Genomic DNA, 23,056 nt, shown 5'->3' on the forward strand with positions numbered 1-23,056 from the left:
CAGGTTTTGGGACTCCCACAGAAGCTAACAATCAGGGCCGGGCAGATGTTTGGCGCGGACAACACACACGCACAACCCCCTCACACCGGCTCCATCGTGCCGATCCCTTTATCCTACATTTCCCGGCGTCACGCGCGCAGGGCGGTGCCGCAGGAAGCGCGGCGCGGGTCTTTCCGGCCGTGCGCGCGCCCCGAGCGGAGGCGCGCCCCGAGCCTGCACCGACGAGACAAGATGGCCGGGCTGCCCCGCAGGATCATCAAGGTACGGCCGCGCGCCCTGCCCGCCGCGCGCCGCTCCGCCATGCCCCGCCGGGAGGGTCGGGCGCGCCGAGCCAGGCTCCCGCGCCTGGGGCAGCGCTGTGCCGCGCCGGCCGCCGCTTCCGGTGCCCGGGAGCAGGGCCGCGCTAGGGCAGGGCCGTCTCCCCGGCCTCCTCCCGCCCCCTGCCGGGCGAGGGGCGCCTCGCTGCCGTCCCGCCCGCGCCCCCGCCGCTTCCCGCCGCCGCCGCGGGGCCCCCGCCCGCTGTGTCGGCGTGCGCGGGCGGCGGGAGCGGCCAGGCCCTCCCGGCGGGCGCGGGCCCGCGCCCTTTGCGGGGATCGCCCGGGCGGCGGCGGCGCCCCTGGGCCCCCGGTGCTGCCGAGCGCCGGTATGTGCGCATCTGCCGGGGTCCGGAGCTCTAAAGACACCCGGCACACCCCCCTCTGTCTTCTGCCCGCCCTGCCGCTCCTCACCGGGAGCTGCCGCCAGGCCCCGGCTTCCCCGCGCAGCTCTCGGCGTGCTTGGGCCGGGGGAGGGCGGCGGTGGCGCCGAGCTCGGCTTCCTACTGTGCGGTGAGGGACAAGCCACAGCGAGCAGTAACCCTGGGCCACAGGGACATTGGCACCGGGGGTACACGCTGGGACAGCCTGGTTACTGCTCGGAGCTTGCTCGGAGCTGTCGGCCCTTACCCATTAACGTGCCGTGCTGGCCGTTCGGTATCACGTTTCGACTTTGATTTGCCCAGCTTTGCAAGGGCTCCTAACTTTGGGGTACTTTCAGCAGATCCTCCGAATTCAGTTCCAGCTTAAGACATAAGTAATTTGGAGTCACTTACTGGAGATACAGGTAGCTGTCTTGCAAGGTATGAAAACATAGCTCGGTCCTGTAGCTCACGTGGGTGCTCCTGCTGTGCTGCTGTCTCGTACTCAGTCTGTAATGGTGTGAAACGAAGCCCTCGAATGAGTGGTCATTCTCTTTACAAAAGTTATTAAGTGATTCCGGTAAGGTTCGTTAGCTCTCACAGGAAATGACAGCATCCTCATAGCTTGTTACAGTGAATGGATGTTAGTTTTTAACACTGTGAAGCTTTCTCGGTTGGAAACCATTGTAAATAACTTAGAAAGTGTTAAATAGTGGATAAAAAAATACAATTATTTCGTCTAAGAAATCAAGTTATCAAGTAGGTGATAGAGATGATGAGGTAAAATAAGGTAGAAGTAGCATTTATCTTCTGTGAAACAAAACTAAACTACGATTAGTGCTCAGAATTGTAAGTAGTAAAAATAAAGACCAATCTTACAGATGTTGATGCCTAGCCAACTGCTTGAGTGCACAGCATGCTAATCTGAATGAATTTCAGGTGTGATAGGGAACAGTGATTCATAATACAGTGGAACCAGTGTTTATCACAGGGTTGCAGTAAGAGCTCAGTCATGAGGCTGGTGTCTGCGTTAAATTTTCATTGCTCTTGACACGTCCCCAGAATACAGCTGAGAAGTGCGCCTACTTATGCTGATGTGTAAATTTTGTTCTTGGTACTTTTATTTTCTTCATGCTTTTCTAGAAAGAAATGCTGGCACAATTTACACAGCTCACTTCAAAGATGTGTGGTGATGTGGGACTGTTTCTTTTCCTCCTGGAGAAGAAAGATGGAGGGCTAAAAAGGGTCCTAGAAACTCCAGATTTTCTATGAAGGATCCCCCGTAGACATATGATGGGTTGGGTATTTCAATGTGTGCGTTGGAAGTTGTCTGCAGCCAGCCTAGAGTTACTAAATCTTGGCTTGGTTGTGTTAGATGATCAGGTCTTCAGCTCCTGTGCTGTGCATGCCTTAGGTTGCCACATGTGCCTATGATCTAGGACTTGAGTCTGACTAGTTACTACAGCCTCAAAATGTGCAAAGTCATATCTTGAAATATCACAGCTGCAGAGGTGCGGTCCCAGAACCATGCCTGCTAAAGTCTTCAGGAGTCTTGAGTGAGAATTGTCATGCCAATTTTGACTTTAGTGTTAAATTTCCTATTCTGGATGCCTTAGAGTGAGAGGAGGCACTGAACTCAGTTGCTAGTGAGAATTTGAAAGATCAGGGAAAGAAATGGAAGAGAGAGATAGGAAATAGCTGAGTAACAGTAAAATAACTCCAGTAAAGAAAATTAAATCTTCATGCTGTGCACAGTAATAAATTTCATGATAAATAAATGGCGTAGGTTACTTTTAGGAAAAGATCTCCCTTTTTGCCACATGCCCCCTTTGTGTTGTCATCCAAGAGAGACTATGGATGGCTGCTTGGGGCTAGGAGGGTGTATTTGGACTGCAATGAAGTCCTGAGCCTAGCTGGCCGCTCCAAATGCAGTTGGCATTCCTTGTCTTGAGCGACTGCTGGCAGATGGCCGGGCTCAGGTTGACTTGCAGCCCTGTGCTCCTCAGCCTGCGCCTTTGCTATGTGCAGGCCGTCATCCAGCCCAGGAGGAGAGCAGGAGCTTTCCTTGCAGCGGCAAGAGCTCTGGTTATGTTTCCAATACTTTCTTCAAATTCAATGAAAAGGTGACAGTATGGGTGTTGTAAAGCAGTTGTTGCAGAAGATACAGAATTATTCCCAATTTCCTGTCCTCAGATTACTTAGAAACGGACTTTAATAAAGTATGTGTAGGAATGGTCTGTAGGTTCAAAAGATGACTTGGTTTAGGGTTATGACTTTTAGCACATTACAAATGGTGGAGTAGAAGACATTGATGTAGTTTTGAATCTTTAAAGATGTAATCAGAATTGGAAAACCTTGTGTCTTGTGAATAGAGAAGAGGTATTTCTGTTTTCTTCAGTAGTTCAACACCAAGGGTCCTATGAGAATCATCTTGACAACAGAAACCCTATTAATGTAAGATAAAATTAAGATGTGTTATTGGCACATATACATAGATGTGTGGTTTTTATGCTGTAAACGTCTTTCCAAAAAGTGACTATTTCCAGTATTAAAAGGTGAGCCTTTGCAACAGACCATAAATAAGCCCAGTGACTTTTACTTTCAAGCGCTTATTACATTGATTCTTTCCCATGTTGCAAAGTCACGTACCTCCAGTCGAGTAAGGAATTGAATTGCATCTGAATTTTTTTCTTGGCTGACATTCAATCCACCTCATTGCTGTGTCAAGTGCAGTCAGAGTATGTGAATGGAATGGATAATATCGCCCCGTATCATCTTTTAAAGTGCTTTTTTCTCTGCTGTTTTCATTGCTGCAGTGATCTCATCATTCATGATTTGATGCACAGGTCTCTAAGTTGACTGTAGCCGGTTGTTATTAGCGCTTCTGTTACAATCACTGCAGCTGCTCCTATCATGAAATAAGCATCTGAAGCAGTAGCTGAGGCTACTTCAGATTTTTTTTTCTAATGAATTTATCAGTGTTAAATTACAGAGGCTTTGGTTTCCTCCCCTGCACGATGCTGTGGTGTTTGAGATACGCATTCCTTGCTATTTACTGTGTGAAGCTATTTCCATTATCTGCAGTGAACTCCTGCTTGCTGTATTTTTTGAAACTCTGGGAACACTTGGATTGCTAGCTACAAAATACTGCTTCAAAATGTAAAATTTCTGTGAGGTTTTATGGAGATTCTCTTGGTGTGCATGATGTTAGGCTCTTAGTGCATTCTGTAGTAGAGGTCAGTATAATCAGCCTTATATATTTGAGGTTTTTTTCTAATATAAATCAGGCATTTATCCTGCAACTGGAACTTTCTAGAAGTTCTTTAGAAGTGTTACTGGCAGCCAACTTGAAGTTTCTTACTTTTTCTTGAAAGCTTTGGATTTTTGAGGCATGGTCTTCTGTCTCCACATGAAAATTTAAGTCACTGCTACTTTTTGATTTCTGTGACATGTCTGACCCCTTTTTTATTTCCTGAATTAAAAAAATTAAATAACAAAAGCTTGAGGTAAACCTAATACCTTTTTGTGGTGTTTTGTATTTCTTAGGATGGTGGTTAGGCACAGAAAACATTACTTCTGAAGAATGCTGTTCCCTGACATTTATCAGAGAATGTAATGTCTCTTTGCATCTTGTATGCCATTTGAATGTTGTGGATAACTTAAAATTTGATAGAAGGGTGAACATTTTGGGAATTTTCAGAGGTGTTCTTGTACTCTTCTTAAAACCATCTTCTCCCTGCTCCTCTGCTCCTGTCTCCCCCTTCCCCCCAAGTGCAGAAAGGTAGTATGTGCACTGTTTTGCAGCCCTCACTGAGTCTTCCTTGCCAGGTGACCGACATGGTCTGGGCTGGCTGGGATAGTGGGAGGAGCGTACAGGCAGGTACTGGGAGCCTGGAGCTTGGCAGGACAGATGCTTTGTGCAGGCAGGGGAGGGAAGCTGAGAAGAAGGCTCAGGCCTAGAGGATAAGAAAACCTTCCAGTTAGGTCTAGTCAGGTTAAGTTCTAAAAAGAAAATGTGGTGTCTTAATAACAGATCTTTCAGAGGACACTGGTAACTTTTCACAGCCTTTTCCTTAAAGAAGCTTTCAGTAGACCCTGTAGAATAAAAACTGAGGAAAACCCCAGCAAATAACCCAGATAGAGACAATAATCCTGTTTTGACCATCTTGTATAATACTTGAGCAACTTTGAGACACAAACCTATAGTAAACCAATGGATTTTTATTGCTTTGCATGCAGGTGTTTTATACTGTATATGTCTGTTATGTTTAGATGGCTTTTAGAGTATCATCAAAATTTGTTTTGTGTAGTAGTACAAAACAAAATCACATTTTTTTAGTTACTTGTGACTGGTGAATTAATAATGAGAAGCAAGTTGCAAATTTTGCCATAGATGGTGTAGTGGATTGACCCTGGCTGGACACTGCTCTATCCCTCCCCTCATCTGAACAGGGGAGAGAAAGTACAACCTAAGGTTCCTAGGTCAGGAGAATCACAGGGAGGGATCACTCGCCCATTGCAGTCATGGGCAGAACAGACTTGACTTGGGAAAATTAATATAATTTATTACCTATCAAAACCTAGTAGGTTGATGAGAAATGAAACCTAAATCTTAAAACAGCTTCCCCCACACCTCACCCTTCTTCCTGGGCTCAACTTCATTCCTGATTTTCCTTGCTCCTACCCCTCAGCAGTGCAGGGGAATGGGAAGTGGGGGTTGTGTTCAGTGTATCACACGTTTTCACTGTTGCTCCTTCCTCTCTGTACTCTGCCTGCTCCAGCATGAGGTCCCTCCATGAACTTCTCCAACATGAGTCCTTCCCACAGGCTGCAGTCTTCATGAACTCCTCCACTGTGGGTCCTGTCCATAGGGTGCAGTCCTTCAGGAACAGAATGCTTCAGTGTGGGTCACAAGTTCACATGGGTCGCGCATTGTGCCAGCAAACCTGCTCCAGCATGGACTTCTCTCTCACCAGGACCTGCCAGGAGCTTGCTCCACTGTAGGCTTCCCATGGGGTCGCAGTCTCCTATGAGTGCATCCACATGCTCCAGCATGGGGTCGTCTATGGGCTGCAGGGGAATCTCTGCCCCCACAGCTGGAGCACCTCTTCCCTCTCATTCTGCACTGACCTAGGTGTCTGCAGAGTTGTTTTCACATAATCTCTTTTCTTTGTCTGCTGCTGCCCGGGTTGTGGGTTTTTTCCCTTTGTTAAATATATTACCTCAGAGGTGCTACCACCATTGCTGATGGGCTCAGCCTTGGCCAGGGGCAGGTCTGGCTTGGAGCTGGCTGCCACTGGCTCTGTTGGGCGTGGGGGAAGGCAGCTTCTCACAGAAGCACCTCAGTGGGCCTGCCCCACTACCAGACCCTTGCCATGCACACCCAGTATAGACAGAATTTGGGCAGAAGCTCAGTGTGAGATACTGTTTGCATTAATCACACTTTGATTGTTGGCTCTGCACCGTATATGAATGCAGGGCTCCAGTGCAAATGTGCTCCATCAGGATAACTGCAGGAGTGGTTTACACTCTTAGCTTAGTGAATTCAGTTATGCCTTGCTTTACAATAGCTGGAGATGCACCATGAAAAGCTCTATCTGTGCTATCACATAGATAATCCTTTAGGAATTTGCATAGGATCTCAGGTTCACAGTCCCAAAATCCTGTAATCTGCTGTGGAAAACTCGAGAATGAGGTCATTCTCGGGGGGGGGTTGCTGCTCACCTTAAAATGCTCCTCTTCATGTTGCTGCTTGGCTACAAGGTCTTCTTCCAAGAGTGGGTAGATTCTGGTTGGTTTTTTCTTTATTTTTCTTCTGAGGAGGCACTGTTACCTGGAATACATTTGTGTTCATCTCATTGCGAGCGGTTGTGCAGTGGTTAAAATTGTGTGGTGATGGGATTTAGAGAGCCAGAAGTGTGTGAGAGGATTGTGAGCAATCCAGAGTTCATTTACAGTGCTTGCTTAGCAGAGCTGTAGTATCAATTTGTTGGACAACTGTCTGTATGTCGAGTACTAGATGATGTTTTCTAAATCTGCTGTACCACTGTTATATTCTTTTTTTTTACAGTTGGTGCCTTTGACATGTTGACACTTTGAACATGTTTCCTTGCCTTTTTTTTGGGAGGTGGTGTTGGATACAGTTGGGGCGAGTGACGGAGTCTGGGGACCTGCAGGGTGGTAGAAGCATTAATGTACAAGCCAGTAATGAGCCCAGGAAGTGGGGGCATGTGGAATGCTGACTCTTGGGGATTATATGGCAGGGAAGAGAATTCGTGTGGAGGCTGGCTTTTGTGAACCAAAGTGTAGCCTCCTATTTATGATGTTTGACCCTTACTTTACAGTTTATTGGGCTTTGGTGCTAATTATTTTTTTTCTTTGTCCTAAAAGGTAATGTTATTTTCAGAAAATTTTCTTCAGTGAAATTGTTTTACAGTGATACAGTTTTAACGTAAACATTCGGAAATCTCTCTGACAATATGACATCTGCTTAGGTAACCAATTTGTTTTCAGTAACGCTGGTTACAGCCAGTTCTTTACATAGTTGTAGCTAATGAATTGATAGACCCTGGAAGAATTTGTGCCAAAATGTGATGTAATGCAACGCTAAGTTTTGAATTAAATCTTTGTAGTTTTCTGAGGCAACTTTACCCCTACATAGAAAAGACAGTTTTGACTGATAAGTTTCACTTTTTCTTATTGCCTCCCCCTCAAAAATCAAAGCAAAAATGTGCATGCTTTTTTACCTTCTTGTGTGCAATTTATCACTCCTCCGTGAAGGAGATCAGTGTGATCTTCCCCTTTATCACAGTCAAACAGGAAAGAATTGTCATTTGGCAAGTAATTATAACTTGTCCCTGTGCCAGTGTAGTGCTTTAACTAAAGCCTTAAGTTTCTATTTCATACCCCAAAATGAATCTGGACTATTGGATGTAGTTGGAAGGTAATGACACAGGTAGCTGGCAAGGGTTACCTGCGGTCAGAATGAAAGTATGAAAGAAATGTATTCTCTGTGTAATCTCAGTTGAAATGCTGCCGTTGGTTATTGTACTTCTGTCTTTTGCAGAGAGCTGCACAAAGTGAAGAAGTTACCCCCTAGTGAAATTAGCTTAACCAGAAGTTTGTGAAGTGATCGATCTGGCTCATTCTTGTAGCAGCCTCCCAGTACCTAAAGGAGGCCTACAAAAGAGCTGGAGAAGGATTTTACAAGAGCATATAGGGATAGGACAAGGGACGTGGATTCAAACTAAAAGAGGGCAGGTTTAGATTAGATGTAAGGAATAAATTCTTTACTGTGAGGGTGGTGAGGCACTGGAACAAGTTGCTCAGTGAAGTTGTGGATGTCCCATCCGTGGAAGTGTTTAAGGCCAGGTTGGATGGGGCTCTGAGCAAGCTGACCTAGTGGAAGGTGTCCCTGCCCATGGCAAGGGAATTGGACTTTAAGGTCCTTTCTAACCCAGGCTGTTCTATGGTTCTGATTCAGGTTGAACAGCTTACTGTATGAACAGATTCAGTTTGGACTGTGCTGGCACAAAAATTTTTGTGCTTCTGAGGTGAACTTAGACTGAGGAACTGATTTGGCTCAGAACTCTGCAGTAAAGGTTATTTCTTAAACCAAATCAGTTCTGTGATCTCATCTGTTATTTGACTTTACAAACATTTGGGCTGATGAGGGGAGTATGTGGAAGGATGACTGTTCAAATTAGCACTGCTGCTGAGAAGTTAAAGCTTCCCATTTGGGCAAACTTGCATTTTGTGAGGAAAGGAAATGGTGGAGGTAGTTACAGACGTGAGTGAAGTTAATCAAGAAGGACTGAGAACCATGCTGAAATGGTGGGTAGAAAAGCAATTTGATGTAATTGTAAACTCAACAGCCAGTGAAGAATGAAACAAAGGACTTCGACTCTCAATGACTAAAATTAGTGGAACTAAAATTAGTGGACCTGAGGTGTAATTAAAAAAAATATTAGTGACTAAAAATTAGTGGAACTTAGGTGTATTTAAAAAAAAAAACACCTGTGTTTTTTGCTATTGGTAGTGTCTTTTCATCTGTTTTAGAAATCTTCCTGGAGGATTTGGCAGCAAATGTCTGAACTCCTTTAGGAAGCAAATACTGAAATAACTGATGAGCAATCAGTTAAACTGAAAGATCTCTCCTCTTCCTCATCACATTTTCTCCCACATAAATTGTTATGTGTGATATCCTGCAAGTGATAAGTGTTATTATTTCAACAGTAGCAGGAAATGGAGCTAGTGGTTTTAATTTTAAGTCTGTCATCTCTTCCTCAAAAATTCTTAATTTTCAGTATCATATGTAGAATCTGAAACTGTCTACTGCATTCTCTCTAAAAGTGGTTCTGGATACAAGATCTCAAACACAGATTAAAAAGTACTGTGTGGTTTATGATGAGGTGGGCTGACCTTGGCCAGGTGTTCACCCAGCCACACTCTCTCCCCACCTCCACCAGGCAGGGAGAAAAAATAAGAAGGAAAAGCTCATGGGTCAAGACAAAGGCAGAAAGATCATTTACTGATAATCATCATGGCAAAACAGCCTCTGCTTGGGGCACATTAATTAATTAATTTGCTTCCAGGTAAGATAGAATTAGATGATGAGAAACAAAGAGAAAATTAAAACAGCAGCTTTGCCACCCTTTTCCAGTACTCAGCTTCAGTCCTTCACTCCTTGCTCCCCAGCTTGCCTGTCCCTGATGGATGTAAGGGGGTGGAGAATGGGGTTTTTTGGTTAGTCTACAACAGCTCCTCTCTGCTGTTCCTTCCTTCTCACGCTTTTCCTGTGCTCTGGAGTGGTCCACTCCATGGGATACAAGTAGGTGTGTATGCTCCACTGTGATCCTTCATAGGCTCCAGGGAATCTTTGCACCAGTGCCTGGAGCTTGTCCTTACTGTCCTTCTCTGGCCTTGCTGTTCACATTAGTTTTGCACACAATTTTTTTTTTTACCCCTTGCTGTTCTCTCTGTGTGGTGCTGTTTTCTGTCCTTTCTTAAATACTTTTTTCAGGTGTGCCACCAGCTTGGCTGATGAGTTCACCCATGTCCTTTGACATGTTTTTGGAGCTGGCTGTGTATGGTGAGGTACAGCTCCTGGCCTCTCCTCACAGAGGTCACCCCTGGAGCCCCTCTGCTGCCAGCAGCTTGACACATACACCCTGTACATGTGCTCAGTTGGTAATGCAGTTGAATTAGATCATACCAAATTAAAAAGAGCAAGCTGATGTGGATTTCTTTCAATTGGGATGCCTTTTTAATTTTACAAGTAACACTTCTTTTTGGCCATTTTGGGACTGTTCCTACAGTGTTGCATTGCATCCTGTTGTTCCTTTTGTAAATGGCCAGGGTAACCAAAAACTGTGGTAACTGCCTGTTTTGAGACCTTCTCCTGTAGCACCTGTGGAAGAAACTTGTCAAGGGATGTGCAGACTTTTTTCATTTGTACTGGTGGAAGATGCTTTTATCCACAGCCAGTGCCAGCTGTTCCATGGTTTCTATTGGAAGTTCCTGTCCTCTGCTGGATGGCAGCAGAGTTTTTATGTTGTCAATCAGCATTTTTCAGATTAAAGGTCTAGTTAAGAAGACCTAGCTCACTTTTCCTGAGTTGCATTGAGGATGCTGTCAGGGTGGGCTTTCTCAGTAGATTTGCAGAAAGGTAATTTCTGGCAAGGTGGCAGCAGTAAACACTCATACTTGAGCTGTAATTCCTGTTGTAGATTAAGTCCACATGCATCATCTGTATTCCCTGATCTGTTCAGAATAAAGGTAGAGTTAGTTGAACCTACAAGTAAGGGTAGATTCTGCCTACACTTTCTCATTGTCTGACAGATTAGAGAGGACTTGTACCTTGCCTTGGCCTGACAAAGTTGTAGGAATGTGGTACGGAAGGAAAATTGCTTGACTACTGCTGAGAGAATTGAGCTAGTAAATGTGCTACTGAAAATATGAGGAAAGAATCATTCCCCTGAGACTTTGTATAACGATATGGTATTGTGCCATTTCAGATACTTAACAGCTTTAAGACCTGCAGTGTTTTCTCTTTATGTAAGAGGCCTTTAGTAATGTTTTGTGTTTTGAAGTTTCAGAATAATATTATCACAGATATGTCAGCCTCTGAATGATATTACTTCTTTTTAAGGTACTAGCATAAAGTTGCTAGCCATAAGGATGCTTTTCTGTAGTCTTAGTGTTATTAAAGGTTCTTAGATAACTGTTATAGATATGCAGAGTCTTTGGTGTTTAAGACTTTTATAGATGGGTGAAGACTTTTAATTTAGTAGTTTACCATCTGTTACTGAAATTAGTCTAGTTGGTAGTTAAGCTTCTTCCTTTGGAATGAGGTGGAAGGCTCTGCATTTCCTTTTTAGGTTGGTTACAGAATAGTAATCTGTTACGCTGGTATCCCGCTGTGGTTACACTGCAGTCCCAGCTCTCTAAACCAGCCTTTTCAGCAAAAGGAATCTTCTCCCATGCTTCTGAGAGCATGTGTTTGCCCCCTGCTTTTTATTGGCACAGCTGTTGGCGTGGAACATCTGGTGCACTGCGTCAGGGACTCTTCTCTCTTGAATGACTTTTTCCCTTTCTTTTCTTTTCTTCCAGATTGGGCACTTGCTATGTTAGACCATGAGGTCAAGAGACAGCTATACAGGCAAAAGTGAAAGTGCATAATAGGCTGAACTGGAAAGGCACCACAAATTTGGGTTTTTTCTTTCCTTTTTGCAGTGGCTGATCATTTATCACCTTACACTATTCAGCCCCTGTAAGGTGGTATGATTTCTCTAAGCTACCTTTGTTCTTATGGATTTTACAGAGCTCACTAGGTGATTTCACAGCTGATATTAAAGGATAGTGTGGACCAGAAGACCATTCTGTAAAATAGTGTGTTCCTTCAATTGTAACACTCACTGAGACCACAGTATTAGTGGACTAATAAGCAGCATGTTTTATTTATTAAAGTAATCTGCATAGCAGTATTATTGAATGTGAAATAAGAAAACTGGAGTATCAGGAAAATAAAATGCAGGTAGCTGAATTACTAAGCAAAGCACATTTGTCTAGAGATATGGAGCTTGGATTTCTTCTCTGAGCTAGTTTGTGCTGACTTCACAGGCAAGCTTCTCTTAAATTCTAGTGGCATTCACACAGTAGCTTTAAAGGTCACATATTTTATGGGTGCTCAATGTTGATTTGTTCCTAACTCTTTTAGCCACGTCGCTTGGCAGGCAGTGTAAAATTTGTGGTGGTTAACTATTGCCATAGCACAGGGAACAGAATTGCACTATTTTTCCAAGCAAAAAATAGTTCTCCTTTCTAAAAAGCAATGAAGAAGCTTTTAAAATTGTCTAATTCCATGCCAGAATTTCTTCCTTCAGTACTGTAGTGGTCTCTGCCAGACAGAGAAGCTTTACAGTTCAGCTGCAGTGGCTCTGCAAGGTAAGAAATAATCTTTGGGGTTCTTTTGCAAGTACTTGCGTAGGTGAGTCTTCTGATTCTGGTATTTGCTGCTTTTGTATTTTGGCACTATCTATTTGTAGTTATTTGTTTGGTCCTGCCTTAGTCTGTTGATAGTAAGCGAGACTTCTGAAGTAGCTTTTTTTTGTTTTTCAAAAGAGTAGCACACAGAAATCTTTTTAGTTGTTTTGACTAAGACCTTGACAGCTTGAGGCCTTTGTAAACACCTTTGCAAGACTGAAAGTGATTGAAATAGTGTATTTCTAATGGATTTCTCCTTTGTATGCTTGCTCATATCTCCATGTTCATTAGCAGTTGATTTTTCTGTATGTCTGTATGGAAGCATTACTTCCTTAAAGAAGTGCTCTGTCTTACTCTGTGTGTATGAACAAGGAGAATCCTGGTGGTGATGTCTGCTTTTCAGTAACATTTTTCCCCCTTTGACTGAAAGCAGAATAACTAAGCAATAGCTCAAAGATGAATGAAACCTACTCTCCTGCAGATCCATCTCTCCTCATTGTGTGGCTTCTCTTAGTCTTGGCAAACTCAAAAACCCGTCACCCCTGCCTCCTGCTCTGCTGGTCTTTTCTAAAGATCACAATGCTCTCTCTTCCTGAGGCTTCCTATCCTCACATGTTATTGTAAAAACAGGTTGAGGGTTTCTTCCCCCTCAGGTACAATTAGTTTTCAATTTAATGTCTTCATAGAAGAATAGCTGTGCAGAATGTCAGCTACACCATCTGTCCCATCAGTATCATCTGTCACTCTGCTTCAGGCCACCTGTGTTAATAAGGAAAGCTTTGCTTTTGCTTGTCAAAACACCTTCAACACTTATGTGTTTTCTAACCACTTAATTAAAAATAAAAAGGGAAGGCATAAAAAGGGGGGAGGCATAACCAGTTGTGATTGTCAGATGTGGTTTTTTTCAAGTATGGACTGGCATGTATCTTTTTGGGTTTATTAATTTATTTTAGTAAATTAAAATTGTTACATTACTTGGAATTGGAAAAAGTGGAGTAAATACAGGAGTGAGAAGAAATCTCAATCTAAAAACATTGCAGAGTATGACAGATAGATAATTGCCTATGGCAGCATGGGAAACTTCAGTGAAGGCTCTAGAGCTTTCAAAATATGTGCTGAAATGTCTTCTGTGAAACTTCAGTATGCTCGAGGAGAGCTAATAAAAACCACTACATAATACAGTTCTGGAACTTGATGGGAGTTTGTATTCTTGTTGGAGACAAAATTAACTGTTCTATTGTAAAAACATTTATTATGAGCAGCAGAACTGCAAAACCCAGTTTTCTCTGAATTTATTATTTGTCCTTTTTAGCACGTCTATGTTTGTGTGTTTCAGCTCTTTTTATCCTTATTGTCAGAGAATTTTGCTGGGCAAGGGTGGTATACACTTGGTTGGAATAAGCTGGCCTAACAGCAGTAGTAGTATTGGAGCTGTTCATGTCTTCCCCTCCAAGCACTGAGCTTGGTTATCCTTAGCCATTGACAGCTTACAAAACATACAGAACAGCTGAAATTGGAAGAAGGGTCTGAAGGCAGTTTTGGGGGAAAAAGAGGAAGTAACAGAGTGCATAAAACTCACTTCTTCGGTTGAAAAACTGTAAGAAAGTCTGTCTAAAAAAACGTGGGAAGTCAAGTATTACATGTGTTCAATCATCCTGATGAGTTAATAAAGGTGGTAAGTTAAAAGTTTAATGAAAAGAAATTAAACATTCATTTATTTATTTAAATGTGCTTGGGAGACTTATTTTCATTGGGTAGCCACCCTCTGGGAATTAGAGAGTAAGATCAATGTGTAGTTCAACATTTCCTTGTTTTGTCCATCTCTCGTCGTTCCCTTGTGGGTGATGTACTGGGAGGCAAGTCATTATTTTTTGCAGTATTTTTTTCTGTTTGTTTTTGGTTGGGTTTTGTCTGTTTGGTGTTTTGTTTTTTTAATTGATAATGTACACTTAAAAGAATTAAAATCTATAAACACGTAAGCTTCCTGACCAGGTGCATAGCATTGCTTGTATACGCACAATTTTTTCTCAAATATGACTTATTTTTGCAAGTTTTATGGCAAATCAAATTTATTTTAGTTATCAGCCTGTCTGCAAGTGTCCATCTTACCCTAATATGTGGAAATCAAGTCCCTGTAATCACTTTAGAATTGGGCCTAGTTGTATATTTAAGCATTTTATATGCTTAGACCTTACAATGTAACTTTTTGATTAATTTCTCCCTTTCTGTTCCTTTTCCATGGTGTCCCCCCAAATATATTTAAGATATTATTGTTAATGTCTTCATAATTGCAGGACAAACCCCTTATTTGCTGTCAGAATTTAGGAGGTATTGGTGTATTTAAGTACAAACATTGCACATTCTCTCAATAAACGGCATTTTTGCTGTGTTTCTTGCAGTCTATCAAGCCTGTCTGTGTTATACAGCTCTAAAAAGCTGTTTTCTGAAGCTTGCGCACAAGTGTGTTTTCTGAAGCTCTTGCACAAAAAGTATTTTCTGAAACTTGTGCACAAAGGCAGTGATGTGTGTTCATGGGATCACGGCCTTTCATTTTGAGTGTTTTGGAGGAGTTTAGCCTGGTGCTTGCTCTCTGCTGCAGTGGAGCCTGGCAGGTGTGACAGATGAGTGTCAGCCAGTTCCCTCACAGGTGTTCATCCTCATTTCTGTTTGGAAACAGCTTCAATGACATGGGTAGTGATGGAGCTCTGTGCACAGTGCAGGAAGCAAGGTGTGTCTCTTTGGAATTTTCATCTAACACTGATGTTCCCCAAGTCTACTCTGAGCCTACTCTGTGGGCTCAGAGTAGGCTCAGTACTTGAGTGGCTGTATGCAGCACAAATGCTCTTCTTGGCCCCCCCTTTTTTGGGGTGTTTTGTAGCAAGGTGACCACAGTCGCAGAATGTGGGGGCATGAAGGGCTTTCTGAGCAGGGTGACATGCTCACAGTGGTACAGCCCCTTGGGTATTATGGGGTGCCTGCATTGAAAGAGTTGTTTTTCTCATCTATGGGCTCTCCCGTTGTGTACTGACAAATGGTTTTTAGTGGCAGAATGTGCAGCTTGTAGCCAGGCACTGCTCCCTCAGATCTGCTGGCAGGTAGAAGTGCTGATGCTGCTGCCAGAGAGCTGCTGATTCTGGGGTATTTTAAGCCAGGATTGGCTCCCCAGTGTAGTTACAGTCAGCATCCTGGCATAACTAGGGATGCAGTCTGGGGACTGGGGTGACTGAGGGGGAGCTGGGGAGGGCTGAGATCAGCCCAGCTATTAAAATGTGTTATCCCTAATATTAAAAAAATAGTCTTTGAGTGTGCCCATCAGAACCAAAGCCACAGTTTGCTTACAGGCACATCTCTGGCAAAGTCCAGCTGTGAAAAAGTTGAAAAATTGGTCTTTTCCGTAAGTTCCTTATTTTAAAGTTTTCAGTTGGCTCACATTAGTTTATGTTTAGCGAAAGACACTTTCCTCTGCCAGAGCTGTCCAACAGTATGTGGTCTTTCACAGACAGGGACCCAAATTGTCCCATTTACCTGAGGCAGCACTCATACTGACAGCTTGCTGAAAGAAACTGAGAATGGTTTATGCATTTCAGGGATTATGTGTAGTTTCTTACTGACTTTTCATACCACTGAATGTAAACTATCAGAATTTGTTATGACTGCTTTTCTACACAATTAGTGTACAAGTAAATAGTCAGCAGAATACAAATGAGTAAGTTATAAAATTATGTGTATAAAATAAATACACTCACAGAAATAAATGTAGACAGCTCTAAGAGGCTTGGATGGCCTTCCAGTGAGGTGTGTAAGTGGCATCTAAAGTCTATGCAGATAAGTAGACAATATGTAGTTGCAACAAGGAAGCATACCAGAGATACTTAGTTTTAAGTTTGCAAATATACACAGTAATAAATTCTATATTATAATTTGTAGGACCTTGACAATTCAGAGATGAGTAATTGGATTTTGGAATTAATTACCATGACTTTACTTCTTTATGTACTGATCAGTTTTTGTAAAATGAGGTATTATTTAACTGCATCAAGACAGCCATATCACTTTAATGCTGTGTACACTTATTTCTGCAAGAGTATTTGCAGCTAGGTTTGAAGAATTTATTTAGCTAAGTAGAGGTAATCTGTGTGCTTTGTGCTTGTATAGAGACTTACTGTATTGGAGAGAGGCTAACTGTAAGGGTGTGCACACTGACAGGACAAGAGAAATGGCTCCAAACTGAGAGTGGGTTTAGATATGATGTTAAGAAGAAATTCTTTCCTGTGGGGGTGGTGAGATAGTGGAACAGGTTGTGCAGAGAAGTTGTGGATGCTCCATCCTTGGAAGTGCTATTGTAGACATGTAGAATAAATATGCTATAAAACTGAAATAGTAAAATAATGTTACACCTACAAGTTGACATCTTCTGTCAGTAGAAGTAGGATAATTTTTCTTTGTGAAAGCCAACACAGGAAGGTGGTGAAAAAAATTAAGTGTACACAGTAAAAGCTCTCTTAGAAGGAAAGAGGAAATGGGACTAAAATTGTGTGAGGAAATGAGACTTTAGCAGGAGTTTTTTGTCCATACCTAGTGTCCTTTTGCCCATTTTGGCCTTGGGATCTTTCTTATAAGAGCTAGAATGGTGCCCATAAGACTTGTGAAGACAGGCAGCTGAGGAAAGGAAAATGTACCTGCCTTGGTCTGTCTGCTCAGTGCATTAGCAGGGTGGGCAGCTCTTAGCTGTGGTCACAGCTTGGTGCCTGAGGTAGGATTGGCAGAAGAATGGAGCAACAAATAAACCAAGTCCCTGTAGGAGACTGGTCTTCCCTAATTTTACTGTTTATAGAACATCTTGACTGTCTTCTACTGTCTGTTAGGGTGACTTTAAACATGGTTATATGTAGGCTGAAAGTGCTCACACCAAAGCTATTTATGCATCTATATGTTTAAATATATAAAACATCCTTAAAATACACCTTTAGTGTTGCAGAAGAGTAGCACTTTAAATTCTTCAAAGTTGGATCTGATTCCAGTACAAATGTTCAGCTTAATAAACCAGTCCACTCTTGTTAAGAGTAAACCTTGAACACTTCCTGTGGGTGATTAATCCTTTTGGCTTTTCACTTATGGGAGTTTTTATTTAAGATAGAATGGGAAATGCCTTTGGTGTTTTAATTGTGGTATTCTTTAAAGTGCTTTTAAGTATATTGAGAAAAACACAGCAGCTTGGTAATAGTTCAGTCAAAAGAGAATCGAGGCAGCTGAGTTACCTATTACTATGTGTTAGAGAAACACACAGCAGGTGAGGATCTGAGAGGAGATGGGTACCAGTTTACCCCTGCCTTGTCTCCTTTCTGCTGATGTTCTTTGACTTTGAGGAATTTAACACAGTTTCTGTTAATATAGGCTAAATGAATGCTTGTTGCTTTTAAAATGGTTTGTTACAGATATTACGGTTTCTATGTTTATTTTAAATGGGTTTTATTTGTTTCATTGTCTCCTTTTCTTGTAGGAAACCCAGCGCTTGCTGGCAGAGCCAGTCCCTGGGATAAAAGCAGAGCCAGATGAAAGCAACGCACGCTATTTTCATGTGGTCATTGCAGGTCCACAGGATTCCCCCTTTGAGGGTGGGACATTTAAACTTGAACTATTCCTTCCGGAAGAATATCCAATGGCAGCTCCTAAAGTACGTTTCATGACCAAAATTTACCATCCTAATGTAGACAAGCTGGGAAGAATATGTTTAGATATTTTGAAAGGTAAGTGGTACTATGTTTTCTTTCTTCTTACCATATTAAATACCGATGTTTGTAAGTTGACCCTAAAAAGAGTTTTCTTGTGTTTAAAGAATATCTTGCTTCTTCTTTAATCTGGAAAAACTTTCTATTTCTGTAGACTGTGGTGAATATGGTGTTTCATAGTGCTATAAATGTTTCTTCAGATAAATGGTCCCCAGCTTTGCAGATTCGTACAGTTCTGCTATCAATCCAGGCTTTGTTAAGTGCTCCCAATCCAGATGATCCACTAGCAAATGATGTAGCTGAGCAATGGAAGACCAATGAAGCCCAAGCCATAGAAACAGGTGATGTATCTTCTAACTTTTTTTTTCCTCTGGGTTTAGGAATGGCTTACTGTCTAGGTTTTTTTTTCTCTAGGTTTAGGAATGGTGTGTAAAGCGTGACCTCTAGTTTTATGTCTGCAACTTGAAGAAACAAAACATTGCTGCATACAGTCATAGTCCAGGTGCCCTGAATGTGCCTGCAGTGGTCTGTTTTTAAGTCTGCGAGGCTTGATAGAAGAAGAAGCTCTCTTGATCTGTTTTATCTTGGATTTTGATGGTCCTGATGTGCTAGTCTGTGTAATGGTCCTAATTTGGTAGTCTGTCTAATTTGGAGTTCTGGTAAAATGAAGGAGCATTCTACTGCTTGTCCTCTATGGCTTAAGGAATGGATTAACAGGTTCTGGAAAGTACATCTCTGATATTGTATCTGTTGCAGGCTATAGTGGAATGGAAGAGTTGCTATGTTATGCCTCTTCACTTTTGAATCCACTGCTGTCAGACTGCTTCTATAATATATAAAAGTTGACAGCTGCTGGAATTCAAAATTGCACTTAAAATGTTAGGACTGATACGTTTTGTGTGCTTGCAGCAGTGTTGTAAAAGAGATCTTTAAGGATATGAATTTAAAATTACTTTAATCAAGCCTGAAAACTGCATCTTTTCTTAAAAGTGTTTCTTTTTCTTTACAGCCAGAGCATGGACTAGGCTATATGCCATGAATAATATTTAAATGCGCTTTGAACATCAAGTGTGCATCACTTCTCCTGTTCTGCCAAGACCTCTTCCTTTTTTTGTTTGCATTTAATGGACACAGTCTTAGAAACATTACAGAATAAAAGCCCAGACATCTTCAGTCCTTTGGTGATTAAATGCACATTAGCAAATCTGTGTCTTGTCCTAATTCACTATTGTACCGCATGAGCAGAGGCTAGAAGTATCATCTGGATTGTTGTGAAATTATTTGAAAGCAGCAGCACATCTCTGCTTGTAATCATTTTTCCCGTCATGGTTTAAGTATAAGCACTGTGAATGAAGGTAGGCAGGGTTAGCTGCGGGGCTTTTTGTTTTAATTTTGTGGGCTCCTCCTCCCTTTTTATGGTGATGCTAATTGCATTGGTAAAAGCAGCTAACCAGTTATATTTTAGAATATACCCTCTAGCCCAGTCTAACTTAGATGCTGTAGATGGACAAGCTTCATTGTTTGAACAAAAAATGGGAACATTAAACATCCATCACCTTCACTAATACTATAGTGATTCTGCTGTCAAGTGTAGAAAAATCCCTCCAAGAAAAAGCTTGTGACCATTTTGTATGGCTTGTCTGGAAAATCTCCTGTAAATCTTATGTTTTAGTAAAATATTTTTTGTTATTCTACTTTGCCTTTTGTATAGTTTCTTTTGCTGTGTTTTCATTTCTCTGTGACAATCGTATTTAAAAAAATTTAGTCCAGAATTGACAATTTTTCTTCACCAATCTGACAGATTTAACAGTAAAGAGGGGGAATTCACAAGGGATTTTTTTGTGGGTTTTTATTTGTTTTTCTTCATCTGTTTCCTGACTTTTTTATTGGTTTGTGTTATGTGGGTGACCTTACATGGCCAATTTAATATGAAATTGCATTTGGAGTGACTTTTAGAAACAAGTCTCTGATGGAACAGTTGCAACCTTAATTTTAGCAATGCATCGATGTGTGTTTTCATGGACATAACCAGAATGAAGTAGGAGGTGGAGAGCAAACAACAGCACTAATTATGAGTATCTGCATAGCAGCATGGTTTTCTAACTTCTTTAAATTCTTGCCCTCTGTTAACTTGAAATTCCCATGTGTAGAACCACTGTTAGAGCCAGCTTATGTATTGACTGATGTCTGCTTAGCCCCTTACAGCTAGCAACTCATACCACTGTTTTTTCTCTACAAGCCTTATTAAGCTACTTGCTTGAGCAACTGGTCAGCTTAAATAGCAGCAAAGCTTCTTTATTGGAGGGAAGGAAAGTGATGAAAAAACTCCTTCTCATCCTTGTTTTTTGTGTATGCATCCTGTCTAGGAGACCAGTATCTCTTCTGGGAGCCCATCTAATTGCTTCCCTTCATTTCTTGTATCTCTGTTCTCTTCCTTTCCCCAAGCCCTCTCACTCACTCAACCAACCAACCAACCAAAAAGCTTAAAAGCTTTTGGCAAGGCCAACCTGAAATGCATAAATGACAGCTTGTAGTGGTTGCAGTAGGGAGTGTTTTGTCGTGCAATCCAGGGGCATGGTTATGTAGTCTGTTGGTCTTCTCCCTCTTTCACCTCTTCTTCCTCTAGTATCATCTGAAATTTTTATAGAATGTGGTGTATTTATTGTGCTCTTATGTAAGATGAAGAATATCTATTAAAACTGTGTTTTCCAACAGACAGTGCTTGCAGTGGTTAGTAACTGCTATTGTCCCTCAAAGTTCTCTCCAACATGTTTGAAGAATGGTTCAGAATTCAACTTTTTCACCAAACTGAGTAATAAAAAAACTATTTTAAAAGTACTTTCTGTGTTGAATGTAAGCCAAAGTTGGTCCAGGGCTTGTAGCTTGTTCTTCAGTGGAGGTAAGCACCATTAACCCTCTCTTCTTACAAATGTGTGTTTGGGGCTGGCTGGGCTATGTCCTGGATCTGCTACTAGCATAGATAACTTCTGTAGCAGGCAGCTGAGAATAAGTGAGCTGTGCTGTAGACTCTGGGTTCACTTCACCTACCTCTTAATGCTTTATCTTACACTACATATGCAGCTTTCCTCAGCTCTGTCTCTAGTCCAAGGGCTGGTGGCACCCCCAGAGGACAGTCAGACCCACCTAAGCATCCTCTTTGAGAGTGGCTTTCCCTCCCTTCAGTAGAGAAACAAGACCTGAGCTGGCACTTAAACAGTTTTATCTTTATAGGCAGAATGAATCCAGACCCAGGTAATGTATATTAAGTAATACTTACTTTACTTTTAAACCTCTTTTAAGAGCCCTGTATAAAATCAAGCTGGGAATTTCATTCCAGCTTGTGCCAAGGAATGTGTGACAGGCTAAATTCTTTGAAGCCAGTAAGATAAAAGCTTTTCCTCAGTTAAATAGGTGTATATTCCCAGTTTCTATGTGAAACTCAGTTATTTCTCTTCCACCTGCCATTGTAGCTGATAAGCAAATGCAGCTGTCTTTTAGGGAATGTTAGTTTTATCTCCATTTTTAGTATGTGTCTATTGAATCAATTTACAGTAACTTTAAATAAATGGGTTTCCTCTACCATTACTGGTGCTATGTGTCAAATGTCCTAAAATCCTGAGCAAGAGTGATGACATTGCATTTCATTTGTCAGTGTTTGGGTAGTAACTGTGCAGATATTCAGCCTGGGTTATCATATGGGCTTTATAACCACACATGCAAAATACTTTTGCAGTAGTTTCCTGTACATCAAGAGGAAGACTTTTGGTTTTGCATAAATATTCAGTGGTGATCTCTCCATGTGTAGCCATGTTCTGTCATGGTATGAAGTGTATGATTATTGGGAGCTGATGGAACAGGTGTTTTGTATCTTAGCTGACTTTAGTCTAAACCAAGTGAAACATCGCTTTGATAGCTTTCAAGTAATTGTATTTCTAACACATTGAGACTATTGTGGAACATCTTAATGGACTAGTGACATCAAAAATTGTGACATCTCTATTTATATACATTTCTTCTTGGGTTGGGTTTTTTGTTGTTTTTTTTTTTTTTTAGGGTTAAAGTAAAATGTCTGGTAGGTTTTGTCAATAACATGTCTTGACTGTAATGTGATATGACACTGAAATAAAAGGAAGAGTGATTATTCATTACTCAGGCACTGAGCTTCATTTAACTGCAGTGGGCTGCCATCAGTGTGCAACAAGTTTCCTAAGAGTTAATATCTGGTAAAATAAGAAAGGTAACCTTTAACTTCTCTTACAACTTTTCAATTGCTTGTGGCTTCCCCCCACATTGTAGAGAGAAGAGCAGCACCTCTGTCTAGAAATCCTCAGAGGAGACTGCTCAGAGGATGTGTTGAGTCCCTCCCCTGCTTTTTTTGTTTGGTTGGTTTTGTTTTGTTTAGGAGCATGTGGGGTCTTTTGTTATTTTTTGGGGCTTTTTTGCCTGCTTATTCAAACCTGTCTGGTTTAGTACAAGGCTTTCCTACTTGCAAGTTTGGGCAGTTTCTAGTGCAATCAAATTGATAAATGTATTGAGCTTTGCTGAACTGTTGCATTATGAGCGTGGCACAAGGTTAAAAATCACATGCCTGCTGGGGTGGAGTTTGTACAGATTATTGCAGCCTTTTCTGTGGAAATGTGCAGGATAATTTTAAAGCAAATATTTCATTATGTTGCACAGAAGTGCATTAGAAAGGAGGCATCAAGCAGGATGACTGCCTTACCTGTGATGTTTGCTTTCGTGAACTTCCCTCAACACTTAGATAAGGGGTTAGGTGAGCAGTAGAGAGAGTATCTCTGGGTAAAGGCTGCTCCAGTGGAAGTGCTCAGGGGAACACTACTCACTGGCTGACCTGGGTTAGGGAAGGGAATTGTACCCTAAGAGGACACACCTGGGTAGCTCAGTTGCTATGGAGCTGTCACTGTTGATCAGCTCATCACCGAGTGCTCTACCTGGAGGAGCATTCTTGAGCACTGGAAGGTAGAAACCACAGGTACTTCCAGACTGCATGGTAAGAGATGGATGCAAGTGTGACATGTAACAGAAGCATTTTTATTAGTTCATTTTGTAGGAAGGCAAATACAAATTATTTCAAGTAAAATCATCTCTGACTGGAGTACTTGTGCAAGGTTGTTCCAGATACTCATGTAAGCTGGGTTCTTGCTTT

General features: G+C 41.8%; 1 protein-coding gene across 1 annotated transcript; it reads left to right on the forward strand.

Annotated features, from left to right (window-relative positions):
- Positions 1-144: 144 nt before the first annotated feature.
- UBE2N (ubiquitin conjugating enzyme E2 N) lies at positions 145-20,607 on the forward strand. The gene is made up of 4 exons (XM_030961077.1): positions 145-261; positions 17,661-17,907; positions 18,090-18,230; positions 18,899-20,607. Exons 1-4 carry the CDS (start codon positions 232-234, stop codon positions 18,937-18,939), a joined length of 459 nt encoding a protein of 152 aa, XP_030816937.1. The 5' UTR covers positions 145-231; the 3' UTR covers positions 18,940-20,607.
- Positions 20,608-23,056: the final 2,449 nt, after the last annotated feature.

The sequence above is a fragment of the Camarhynchus parvulus genome, chromosome 1A (genome assembly GCF_901933205.1).
Source record: "Camarhynchus parvulus chromosome 1A, STF_HiC, whole genome shotgun sequence".
Lineage (NCBI taxonomy): Eukaryota > Metazoa > Chordata > Aves > Passeriformes > Thraupidae > Camarhynchus > Camarhynchus parvulus.